The 13,599-nt window shown below is 38.6% G+C and overlaps 1 protein-coding gene across 8 annotated transcripts in view; it reads right to left on the bottom strand.

The window, feature by feature from the left end:
* MYO5A (myosin VA) overlaps positions 1 to 13,599 on the bottom strand; it is a 221,881-nt gene that overhangs the window by 66,180 nt on the left and 142,102 nt on the right. For all 8 annotated transcript variants that reach the window (XM_047766321.1, XM_047766319.1, XM_047766322.1 and 5 more), the window contains exons 17-22: positions 11,468 to 11,554; positions 11,269 to 11,377; positions 8,573 to 8,784; positions 7,530 to 7,686; positions 3,231 to 3,470; positions 1,984 to 2,232 (exon numbers count right to left, since the gene is read on the bottom strand). In XM_047766321.1, the coding sequence (XP_047622277.1) occupies positions 1,984 to 2,232; positions 3,231 to 3,470; positions 7,530 to 7,686; positions 8,573 to 8,784; positions 11,269 to 11,377; positions 11,468 to 11,554 (1,054 nt within the window). The remainder of the gene's footprint in view (positions 1 to 1,983; positions 2,233 to 3,230; positions 3,471 to 7,529; positions 7,687 to 8,572; positions 8,785 to 11,268; positions 11,378 to 11,467; positions 11,555 to 13,599) is intronic.

The following is a 13,599-nucleotide window of genomic DNA, read 5'->3' as shown; positions in this document are numbered from 1 at the left end:
GATTAAATGGTAAATTTTTTGTTACATATAAGCATATTTTGCCACAATAAGAAATATTTACCTTTAATTTTCCAGTTCCTGGTTGGATAAGGATTCTCAGGAAGCAAAAATCAAACCAAAGGCAACTTTGCAAAATTCATAATTTATATAGTTCGCCTTTGGAGTATAATGTGTACTTGTTGTAAGTGAAATCTGAATTCCTTTCTCTAAGCATAAGCTCAAGGAACTCTTAAAGCAATAATAATAAAGAGAAAGTGTATGGAGTTCAGAGGCAGAGAAAGTGGGCTCTGTGACTAAGGATCCCTGAAGAAAGGGGAACTTAGATTATAGCTGTGGCACAGTGCTGAAGTCAGGAGTCAGGTCAGAAGGTGTTCTTTCTGAGGTGCAGCCTCTTGCTTCTGTACTGATAACAGTCTTAATGTTAGAAAGGCTCTCAGTAGAAAGGATGAGTTCTTTCTCCATGTGCTCCTGCTCTTTGTCAGAGGTATGCAATCAATCACCTGTGGTTCTTTTCCAAATAAGTGTCCCTAGCCCCCACTCCCAGAGCTTGGGCAGGTATCTTTTAAAAACCTTTTCCAGCAGGTTCTGATATACACTACTGGTTAAGAACCATGGTTCTAGTGGGCCTTCCAGGCTCTCTGAACAGGGTGACTGGCAATGTAGCTTTCCTGACCATAAAGCTAGCTCTCCCAGTGAAATTTTTTCATTCTTCCTATTATTACACTCCATCTAAAACAATTAATGTTACTTCCTATATACCTACTCCACTGAAAGCAGAAGAGAACAAAATAAAAAGGGGAAATCTTATTTATGTTTACCATTCTATCAGATTAGAAAGGTATGAACTTGACTTTGAAGAGGAGAGCCAAATAATACTCCTACCAAGCTTAAATACTCTATAGTTTCAGAGGAATCCGGAAAGCTTCAGAGACTCATGAAACGTGGGAAAAAAAGAGAGAGAAAGATCTCAAACCTCAAGAATATCTTGTTGGATAGATTATTTGAATTCTGATAGAATGATCTTGCCATATCAAAATAATATATATTAATAGCACTGCTGCTTTCACACAGAGCCCAGATCTGCTAGAGATAGAGGAAAGATTTTTTTATCAGGATCCTGAATACCATGGAAGGATTCCAATTTTATTAGTGACACTATCCTACCTGAGCTATGTCTAAGCTCCTTCAGAGGTTCTCACTGAAGATGCTGCTGTCAAGATTCAGAAGTCAGTATAGAAAAAGCACTTTGGGATTCTTGCCAGTAGTTATAGCCAACAGACTCAACTCTGTTTTCATCAGAGATGGTAATACTAGTGGAATCTCTGAAAATCTACTACTTTTTTCCAGGAAACCTTATGTTGAGGTACATTTAGTGTTTAAACGCTACATCACATTACTGCTGAAGGACTTTAGTGTTTTCTCCACTTAGTAAAGTTTTGATATAAGTTAATAAAAATGCACAGTGTGGAAGCACTGATCCATCTGAAGCGCTCTGTTGTTTTTCTATCTGCACAGCAGCTCTTGGCTACAACCAGTGTGCAGATATTTGGATTTCTTCCTCTTGAACTTGAAACAGCCTCAATGCAAGTTTCCATAAAGATCCCTACTATCACTCCTGACAGTTAACTGTTTGATTTACTTCTTGATCACATGAAACCCACTGAAACCTGCTGCAGAGAAAGGAGTCTACGATCCACCCAGACCTATGCATTCAAAGGAAAAGCATGTATGGAAGGTACTTGGCATCAATTCTCCTCTTATAATACTGTTTTGCCCTTGTGCTTATTAGAACCAAAAGGTTCTGCTAAAAAACCTATAGTCAAAGACATGCTTGGGGGGAACACTAACAATGAGCAGTAAACCAGTGGAAATTTGCAGTTTACCTTGGATGGAAACTGACATTGAGCCACATGGGCCACATCAAGATGACAGCACATTTCCTTTGTGAAAGGGGTAGATGGGGATATGAACGTTAGCTCTTACTTGCTCAGTTTCTTGTTTGTATCTATCAGCACGTTCCTCGATGAACTTTTTCTCAGACTGTGTTTGTTCTAGGTCTTTCCGAAGCTTGGCAATTTCTTCCTGCAGACTGAGGACCCGTCCAGTGGCAATCCTTGCTTCTTCTTCACTTAGTTGAAGACGTTCTAAATCACTTCGTAGTTTCTCAGTCTCAGTGTTGTATATTCCTTCCAGATTGGTCAGTTTCTCCATGAGGCATTTGTAGTCTTTGTTCTTTAAATACACACACAAGTAACAATAAGTAAATATACACATCATCAAATCTATTTAGTGAGAAAACCATGCTCATGCATCAGTCACATTCATGCTATATTATTATGCCATTGATATTTTATCTAATCAAAATACTAATCCCATTTATGATAATACAAACAATACCCTCTTAGTGATGCAAAGAGAGAGGAGAACAGGATACAATTACTTTTGTTTTACATGATGAGCAACATAGACCTGATTTTCTCATAGTCACAGGTAGCTGCCATAGTAAATTTTTTCTCCTGATTCTTATCCAGAAATAGAAAAGTCTACACTAGTTTTTGAAAAAAATTAGTGTGCTCCTGAAAGCCATATGCTGGCTAGTATGCCTAAGAATAAAATGGCCTCAAAATCACAAGTTTCTTAAAAATCTCTGTGTTTACCATTTCAAAACTCCTCCTTCCACTCAAAAAATCTTTCCAATGAATCCTATTTTGTTATGTTTTCTGTTTTTCTTTGTCGTCCTTAGTATTTATGTATTGCTAATTACATTTATATCATTTGCATGTGTTAAAGTATAACTTGATAACTATCTCTAAGAAATTAAACTTTTATTTTTGCAGACTGTAGATTCCTCCAAAGCATGGATATCTTCCTGCTTCTTTTGTTGTCTCAGTGCTAAACGACTCATCTGCAAAAGGAACATTACACTATACATACATGAATGATAATAATGAGAGAGCTTTGTTAAAATATGAAGTACAATACAACTCTTGATCCTAACAGTTTGGAGCGCTACTAAACCAGTCTTGTTCTCAAAAATAATTTCCTGCCTTAGTTCTTGCAATTATAATCTTACCTATGAACTTGTTACTATTTCCACACTTGTCACTGTCATCATTATTTTACTTTTTTTGCTAAGACTGAAAGGGAAAGTCAAGAGATCAATGTTGAGGATGATCCTGGTGGATTTCACGAGCCATGCTGCACCTTCGGGGCTCCTGCTTAAAACACACCTGCTCATCAACTTTGCGCTGCAGCTGCATGATCTTGTTCTCCATGCCAATGTGCAGCTTCTTATAGCGCTCCACTGAACGGGCTTCGATCTTGAGCTTCTTCAGCTCACGCTTGGCCATCATCCGCCGGAAGCAGCACTGAAGGTAGATGATGGCATGCATGCTCCTTTTGTAGTAGGTGCGAGCCAGCCAGCCTCGGACCCACTTCTGAATGATGACTGCTTTGTGCTCACGGAGTATCTGCAGAGAAGGGTGAGTGCAAGTAACGTCAGATCCTGGACTAGACTCAGCATTCAACTCTATCTACCTATGGATGCCAGGCTGAGAACCCACAAGTTACCTAAAGGGAAAGACACAAAAGCTGAAGCAACAACATGTTATGTGGATTGTACTCAACACAAATATATGGAGGCACAAAATTATTTTAAAAAGTGATTGAAAAGTAGTAGTCTTGGGTCATTTTGATGTACAGTAGAAATTGATAGAATATTGCAAATTGACTATAATTTAAAAAGTAGTCTTTAAAAGGCAATTTAAGAAACATATACAGGAGTTCCCATTGTGGCGCAGCGGAAATGAATCTGACTAGGAGTTATGACATTGTTGGTTCGAACCCTGGCCTTGCTCAATGGGTTAAGGATCCAGAGTTGCCATGAGCTGTGGTGTAGGTCACAGAAGTGGCTCAGATCTGGCGTTGCTGTGGCTCTGGCGTAGGCCGGCAGCAACAGCTCTGACTGGACCCCTAGCCTGGGAACCTCCATACGCCGCGGGTGTGGCCCTAAAAAGACAAAAGATGAAAGAAACATATACAAAAATATGTATTATATTCACACTATATGTATGATTACATGTCTATGTATGATGATAAGCAGAGTATACACAGAGAAGCAGTCTAAATAAAAGGCAACGGATTACTAAAACTAGTCTAAAAAGAAAGAAAAAAATGCATTAGATTTCTTATTGCTATACTATTTCTGTTAGCAACAGGTGATCCTTTATGAAATAAACATAACTTGGTACCCTGTGCACTACGGGTAAAATAGTAAAATAGAAGACTTACCCACCTGCCCTATTACTGACACCACCTCGCTATGCATTAGATCTGCATTTGAGGACATGGCATATGGCTGGTAGGTTGGCTGTAAAAGCCAACACTTGGGGTATTGAAAAGTTTATTCCTGACTTTTTAACCCAGAAACAAACAAAAAATAATATTCTTGTTTGCCACATTTGAGGAATACCATTCTAGTGAGGACTTCCCATTACTGTTTCAAATGTAGCAGAAAGCCACTTCCGTGATGCAAAGGTAGTAGGGATGGAACTTCAAAAAGAAAGCTAAAAGTAAGATAAAGTAAACAAACCTTAATTCTATATTGTATTTTCTATAAACAAACAAAAAAAAGACAGATATTCCCCTAAACTTATAAAAAACTCACAGAAATAAGGTTGTCTTATGGATCAATTTCTTGTCACTAATAACCATCAAGCAGAGATTGCATAAACAATTTCCAGGAATGGTGGAGAAGATATTTTTAAATTTTAAGAAAGTTTGAAACAACAAAACTCTGAGGTCCTTCCAAGTCTATGATTTTATGAAATAACTCTTGTATGATATAAATGTTTAAATGTATGCACTTGATTAAGTAATTATTAATGATTATTGCAAATGGGCACAACATATCATTTATGAAACATTATTTACTTTTTTTGCCTCATTTTAAAATTTTTATTATTTATTTATTTATTTGTTTGTTTATTTATTTTGCCTTTTTAAGGCTGCACTCACAGCATATGGAAGTTCCCAGGCTAGGGGTCAAATCAGAGTTATAGCTGCCAGCCTACGCCACAGCCGCAGCAACACTAGATCTGAGCCGTGTCTGCAAGCTACACCACAGCTCATGGCAACGCTGGATCCCCAACCCCTGAGCGAGGCCAGGGATTGAACCCAAACCCTCATGGATATTAGCAGGATTTGTTTCCACTGCACCATATTAGGAACCCCTCTTTTATGAAACTTTAAATGCAAAAAAAAAAAAAAATCTCAAAAACCATCTATTCAGACTGAGAGAAATTTAGTAAGATCATTAAAAGAATAGTTTCTATTTTTAGGTTATGGACCTGAGAAAAACAAGTCCCATCCTAGATGATACAGTTAAGAAATAAGTGGTTATGCTTAAAACCATCAAATACAAAAATTATAGGTGTTTAGGAGAACTCAATAGTATCCTCAGCCAACTCAAGGCTGCCTTTTGGGCTGTTTTCCTAATGCTAAGGTGGCCTGCAGTTCTCACTCAGTGTAGTCACTGTGCTTGTGCTTCATGCTGCGGTAAGACAGGCTTCCTGAGCTCTCACTGAACATCACAGCCCCAAGGGAGCCTCTTGTCTCATCTGGTTGACTAGTGACAAACTGAGTAAGACTCAATGATGGCAAATTGAAGGTCTTTAGACTTTAAAACTTAAGCATTACACTGTGGTAAAGCTACCAATGCCTATTTTCCTGTTCCATTTCCTTTTCCTCATATAACTTCAGACATTGGTCCATTTCTATAATTTCAGTCAAATGTTAACAGTATAATTAGACCATCTATTCTCAATCTCATTTCCACTGGTGAGTCAGAGACATTAAATTAACATCTGCTCTCACTTTGAGACCTCCAAACCCCGTGAAGGGGGAGCTTGGATTGGTATTACAACTAGAAGGAGCACTAAGGGGGTGCTATTAGCCTACACATGAGATAGCCTCTAACCTGCCACCCCACCATGTCCAGTCACAGTGGGAGCTGAGCTGCTCAGAGACTGCTACTGCTAAACCAATGGTCTCAAACTCCAGTTCAGATGTTCCTGAGGAGAGCAGTGAGGAAACAAGAGAGTAACTGGTTTGTGTATCTAAAAGGTCAAGTTTAGTAAGGCTTTTCCCTCCCTTTGAAAGTTCATGGTCAAAAAGAGGGAACACCTGACTATAAAGCAAGTGTAGGCAGAGAAAGACCTGGAGTAGCTATCTTCAAATTTTTGTCAAAACACAGCTATCAAATATGCTCATCGAAGCCTCATTAGATTTCCATTTTTCTTTGTGGTCTAAAATTATTTCAGAATAAGAAAGTAAAAGAAATACATGAATAGGGCCCAGGGCAAATTCAAATACTGCCTGTGATTAGAGAAATGTCCCTCAAATCACTCTACCGATGCTCCTTCTAACAATGATGCCCAGAGAGCTCCAAGATCTAGACTGTATTTCTGGTTTACTAGGAACATACTAAAAAACAGACTCAAAACCTTGCTGACGTGAAAGAGAGAAAAACCTTTCATCAGCTAGATCATACATTGTTAGAGGTGATGATTAAGATTAATCTGGTGATCCACTATCTACAGCCACAATGACTATTGCTGGACATAAAGATTATTTGTCAAAAACTTCTAGAGTATCATACTCCAGCAAATACAACTTTAAGCACATTAATGTCATACTTTATTTCATTTTTTTCCACGATAAATTATCTCAAGGTTGTTTCACTCTTAAACAATCTTCTGTTCATCTTACCCTAAGCTCACCATAGTCAGAGGCTTCCAATACTACGAATCTATAAATGTTACTTTATTTGGGAAGAGGGTCTTTGCAGACACGATTCAGGATCTTGAGATGAGATTATCCTGGATTATCTGGGTGGGCTCTAAATTCATCACAAGTGTTCTCATAAGAGACAGACAAGAGCAGGAAAGTTAGACACAAAGATGATGGAGGCAGAGATTGGAATGATATGGCCACCATTATAAGGAATATTAGTTGCCACAAGCACTAGAAGAGGCAAGGGAGTGCTGCACTGACACCTTGACCTTGACCCAGTGATAATAATTTTGGCCTTCAGAACTGTGAGAAAAAACTGGTGGTAATTTTACAGCAGCCACAGGAAACTAATATACTCACTTTTCTCCCAAATTACATATAAAATGGAAAGAAAAAGGTTAAGTTTTCTTTTCCATGTCTTGTTAATAAATATTAACGTTCAGTACTTATTTACCATTTAAAACTATATTTCAGGAGTTCCCTAGTGGCTCAGCAGGACACGGATCTGGCACTGGCACTGTGGCACAGATCTGATCCCAGGCCAGGGAAATTCCTCATGTCGTAGGCACAGCCAAAATAATTAATTAATATAGACACATATATACTATATGTTTCAACTGTTGGTTGTCCTCATATGACTCCTACATTTTACAGGAGCCCTGTGATACTTTGCACATACATGGAACCTGATTAATATTAATGGAATGAATAAAACAAAATTGAAAATAATGTCTCACCTTGCGATACCTATTTCTGGCCAAGTAGCCTCGCAAATAAGACTGAAGAACAATTGTGGCAGTCCGCCTGATCTTGTACCTCCTGCGGACTGTGTACATGCGCCAGTACTTCTGAATGATGGTTGCTGCCTTGGTTCTGCGCAGGAACTTAGCATAGCTGACCAGAGAAAAGAGTGGTACATTGTCAAGGATCAGAAAAACAGAAGAACACATTGTAGAGACTTAATGCACCAATATCTTTGGCATAAGCAGTACCTCCACTGTATTACTCTAATATGGTAATATTAAATTGATATTTATATTTCTTATATTTGTATAGTTATTTAATAATCCCCCAAAGATCTATGCATTCATTATTATCTCATTTGAGCCTCCCCTACCCTGAAAAGTGAGACATCTCATACTACTTGATTTTATACTAAGAAAGTGAAGCTCAGAAAGGTTTATTCTTTCTAGGACTGTGGTCATCATCCCAGGCTCTGTCCCCTCTTTATAGCAGACCAGTTTACACAATAATCCCATACCACCAGCTTTCTTAGATCTATCCACTGCTAATGTATGATATTTTCCCTTAATCTATCCATTTGGGCATAAGTTCTTTACCATTAATTCATGCCTTCTAAATTAAAATCATCTTCGTATGTAATCAAACGTACGTGTAATTCTCTTCTACAGCTACTTAGCTAATTGCTCTGGAAAACTCCTCAATGGAGTCAATGTAAACTAACTCATATCCATGACTGTTTCAATTTACAAATGATTTCTTCAAGCCCATATAGACATATAAAAAATAACAATACTGAGGATGTGAGTGCAGTAATCTGTAAATTTTTTTGAGGTTGAATCTGAACCATTCATAAGAGTAACTGAAATTTTATTCTATTTACTATTTTATGAGTTAATCCCTTGTAATTAAGAAGTAAGTGTTGTCTTCTCAGGAAGGGTAACCACTCAAAACTATCCTAGTTTGAACAATGAATCAGATGAGCGCTCCAATCTTTGCAGCTCATGAGCCAGAGCGGACCCACCACCCGGAGACCTACCATCGGGCCTGATGGCCCCGCACGTATCTCTGCACCGTGATGGCAGCTTTGCGCATGCGCAGGTACTTCTTCCGCAGCAGCCACCCTCTGATGGTCTTCTGGATCCGGATGCAGGCAGCCCTCAGCTTGTCTGCCCTTAATTTTTCTAGATAGGCCACCTGACCCGCGCGGAAAAAGATCTTTGTCTTCCCAAACTGGTATTTGTCCTTGTCCTATTTTGGAAGAAATTGTATATTCAGAAGCATAAATGGTGACTATATACATGAAATTTTAAAGAGAAAAAATATGTCTAAAAGCAGAATCAGTAAAGGGCTGAAACTATTGGCTAAAACTTGGGCTACATCACAATTAACTAATGGAGCTAGCTTCTTGATCCTAAGCAAGTTGAGCAAATAGCAGGGACTTAAAGGAAAAACCACAGTTTAAGAGTCATTTTCCAGAATTATTCTACCTGGAATAATTATCTGAGGCCAAAAACTTGGTTGTGGGTTATAGGCAGCTATTATTTGCTTGTTTTTATTTTAAATATCTCAAGGAAATGGAGATGCTGATACTCCCTCTGACTGACCCAAGCTGTAAGGATTACATCAGGCTGTGTGTTCCATGAGAAAGCTGAAGGGACAAAAACACCAGTATGAAGAAAAAGGCAGGAAGTAATGCATATGAAATGAAAATTAAAAGATAAAAAATCTTGCATATTCATGTTAAGAGTTAAGTTTCTCAACAGTTATCTCTTGGCTTTGTCATCAGTAAATCCTACAGATTTCAAAACTCCTTTTACAGGAATGTAATCATTTATAGTGATCACTAACTTCTGATTATAAGCAAAGTTGAGCAGTAAACACAAACATATATAGATATGCATGCTATTTTGGTCCATTATAGTCTGATTTACCTTATCTAGAAGCATGCATATTATTAGCCATCCCATACAAAAAGAGTGAAACTTATTTATAATAATCAATACTGAGATCTGAAATTCTAAGTGAAAACATACTTCTCATTATAAGCAAATATTTCCTGCCTTGTACGTGAAAACAGAAAATCAGAAATATCCACATATATCTAAAACTACTTCAGCTTAAATCAATGGAGTTTACAAAGGAAGCTAGCTGAAAGAGCTAGAAAGAGTTTCCCTCTCCCTGCCCCACCTCCACTCTCCTTCTATCCCCAATAGCAAGCTTTTATTCCTCTACTTTGTGGCCCCAAGCCCAGCCTGAAGTGGTCTGGGCAAGGAGGCTGGTGCTGGGAGGAAACTGTCCCTACTTTCTGCTCTCCATTCCCTACAAAGGACTTGGGCCAAACTCAAAATGCACCGGGTTCTTTTACACGTTACCAGGAAAGTGGCCTAAGCATCTGACAAGGGGAAAAAAGTTACTACTAAAGAAGAGATATTACATTTAGTTAATAGCTAGTAATTATGACTAATTACTTCAAAGTGAGTTCATCCATCTAACCTAGTGTTAAATAAGCAAAAATATTCTTTTAAAAACTCTTCATGAATCTTAAATTCTCCATAACCTGCATCAGTGGCTCTCAAAGTATAGTCCTCACACCAGGATCAACATCACCTAGAAACCTGTTTGAAATGCAAATTATTGGGCCCATCCCACTACAGAATCAGAAGTTCTTGGGGGGTGGGACAAAGCAATCTGTATTTAAACAAGCTCTTGGAGTTCCCATCATGGCGCAGTGGAAATGAATCCATCTAGGAACCATGAGGTTGCAGGTACTATCCCTGGCATCTCTCAGTGGGTTAAGGATCCAGTGTTGCTGTGAGCTGTGGTGTAGGTTGCAGATGTGGCTCAGATCTTGGCATTGCTGTGGCTGTGGTGTAGGCTGGAAGCAACAGCTCTGATTAGAACCTCTAGCCTGGGAACCTCCATATGCCACGGATGTGGCCCTAGAAAGACAAAAAAGACAAAAAAAAAAACCAAAAAAACAAACAAACAAAAAAAAACAAGCTCTCTAGGTGACTCTGATGCATTCTAAAGAACACATTAGTGTGGCATGCAAGACTCTTCAAACACCAACCCACATCTCCTAACCAATTCCCTACTGTCCCATCCACCAATTTTTTTTACTGCAAAAAACCCCAAACAAAAAACTCCCACTTTACTATTTTCTGATAAAACTCTATGTTTTTCTACTTCTACACACATTGCTCCATATTAAGATAGTCTCCTTCCACTTTTATACAATCTTATCCACTCTTCAGGGCCTGACTCAAAATACACCTCTTCCATGAAATTGTTCCTCCATGGCAGATGGGGCTTTGTCTCCTGATTTTTTGTCTCACTCACTCAGCATTTGATAGGGACTAAGGTATATTATACTTATCTTTAAAATGCATTAATTTCCAATACACCCTATGTTACCTGACAACAAAACTTGTTTTTTCTTAATCACATAGCATCTGGCCTGGTGTCTTTTATAAGTAAGTACTCAGTATATTTTTATTGATCATGACCAAACTCTAAAAAGAATGTTTCCTGAGTCCAGATCCAGGCCTCACCATGCTGTTTCTTGATACTGGACCACGATCCTCACTAGTCCCACCATTGTAAAGATACTGTGCTTCTCCACCTTCCCGCCCCCAAATATCCTGGATTAGCAGTACTTGGATATTCAAAGGTTCCAAACAAGGCCTTTGGCAAATATCTGTTCAGGCAAAGGTTAGTGAAAGTCTTCCTTACCAGTATAAGTTTCTCTAAAACATTTTTACATGTTTGTTTTCTGTCACTTAGCACATCTTTTTGCTTCATTAGGACACGGTAGCGGCTAAAAAATTCTTGGTAAGTCCACCTATAAAAAGAAAAACATGTCAGCTTATTTAAAGAAGCAGGAACCTCCCCCATTAGGATCCACATTATATTTGGAAAATGCCAAGCCCACCGAGAGGGGAAACCTGCTGCACTGATTCGGATGGTTTCCAAGACACCGCACGCTCTCAGCTGCTGCACTGCCCTCTTCTCATCAAACCTACGTGTAAAAGTAGAAATTGTTAACACACACAAAGATGCCTAGCTATCACCACAAACTACTCTCCTCATTCTAGAGTTCAAATTCTTTGACAAAGGGACAAATGGATTAATTAGGGAAGAAAAAAAGCATTTAAAAGTTGGAGCAGTGATCAAAACGGAAAACTCCATGTGAGAGTGAGAGACTGATAGCAGTAAAAATACATACCACAGGAGTTTGTGCCATGGCCCCATTCAGTTATCTTTTAAAAAAATTATTGGTGCTGGGTTAAGAATCTGACTGCAGCATCTCAGGTCGCTGCAGAGGTGTGGGTTCAATCCTTGGCCCAGTGAAGTGGGTTAAAGGATGCATCATCGGAGATCCTATTGTGGCTCAGCCAGTTAAGAACCCAACTAGTATCCATGACAATGTGGGTTCGATCCTTGGCCTCGTTCAGTGGATTAGGATGGCATAGCTACAGTGGAAGCTGCAGATGTGGCTTGAATCTGGTGGTGTTGTGGCTGTGCTATAGGCCGGCAGCTGTAGCTCTGATTTGACCCCTAGCCTGGGAACTTCCATATGCTGCAAGGGTGGCACTAAAAAGAGAAAAACCAAAACAAAACAAAACAATGATACCAAAACAATAAAAGATCTGGCCTAGGCCAAAGATCAGATTCAGTCCTTGGCCCAAGAACTTCCAAAAACTGCAGGTGCAGCCATAAAAAAAAAAAAAAAGGTGTGCATGTGTGTGTATATGTGTTTGTATATACATACATATATATATCACAAACTCATAAGAAATACCATTGAGTATATTTTTAGAAGCCCGAATTCCTCTGTACTGTGCCATGCTCATAAAATGGCTTGGTCTAACTAGCTCTTCCCATAATTCTGTAGCTCACCATTCAGAGCTACCCTGGAATAAAGATTAGCCAGCTCTGGAGATTTCTCTAAGAAGAAAACCAAATTAAATACACCCCATTCAATTATTTTTCTAAAAGATTATTAGTATTGTAAAAGCTATTCAACTCAGTGCACACATACTAAGCATTAATACTGCTCACATCAGTGAAAAACATTTTATATCGTACATACTTTATGTGTATTTCACTCTAGATAAATGGCACCTTAATGTCAAACTGACACTAATAAAGGAAGTAGCAAGTCCTGCCTCACAGAATAGTCACTCCTCTTACTCCCAGTTAAGTCATGAGCAACCAATCTGTGGCTTCTGACTGCAATCTTCCCATGTGTCTCCTGGTGATGGGAGATGAGGTTGGCTGATGGAGGGTAACAGCCCTAGGGCTGTCCAGGAGAGTGGCCCAGGGCATGGCAGCTTCTTCAGGCTTCTCATTTCCTCCAGAAAGGGCTTCTTGGCAATGAGAACATGACAGTCTTTGAGAGGTGCCCTGCAGTCTAAGGCAGAATCTCCAGAGGGCAAGACTGGTAGGGGTGTGGCTGAACAAGCACTCATACTGTGGAGTTTCTACAGCCTTTAGTGAATGTGCCTAAGCTCTGATTCACAAACTGCACTTCCAGAAATACATTATTCTAAGGAGATTATCAGGCAAATACACAAAAATGTTTGGTAAGAGATGTGTCTCATAGCCATAGGAATAATGCAAATGGCTATCAGTAGGGAATAATTTAAATGAATGATGGTATGTCTATATAATGGGATACAATGTCACCAGTAAAATGACATTGTGGATTTGTATTTACTAACATGGAAAACACTCATAATTTATTAAATTAAAAACAGATACAAAAGAGCAATTATAGCATAGTCTCTTCCCTTTATTAATGTCTCTCACTCTCATACAAACACACACACACACACACACACACCTGGACACACACACCTGCACACACAGGGCAGGGAAGAATTGATCAAAAAGGATCTATGCCAGTTAATACTTATTATTTCTTCAGGTATAAGGTAATGCTTTTTCACTTATTTTTATACTATTTTATATTTCCTGAAAATTGTTTTTACAATGTACATATAGTACTTCAAAATTAGAAAAATATTTCTATTTTGAAAAAAGTCTTATCATGCATGCTAT

This window comes from Phacochoerus africanus, chromosome 2, assembly GCF_016906955.1.
Source record: "Phacochoerus africanus isolate WHEZ1 chromosome 2, ROS_Pafr_v1, whole genome shotgun sequence".
Classification (NCBI taxonomy): domain Eukaryota; kingdom Metazoa; phylum Chordata; class Mammalia; order Artiodactyla; family Suidae; genus Phacochoerus; species Phacochoerus africanus.
Note: the sequence above shows the minus strand (reverse complement) of the source record. Positions and strands in the feature narration are given on the sequence as shown.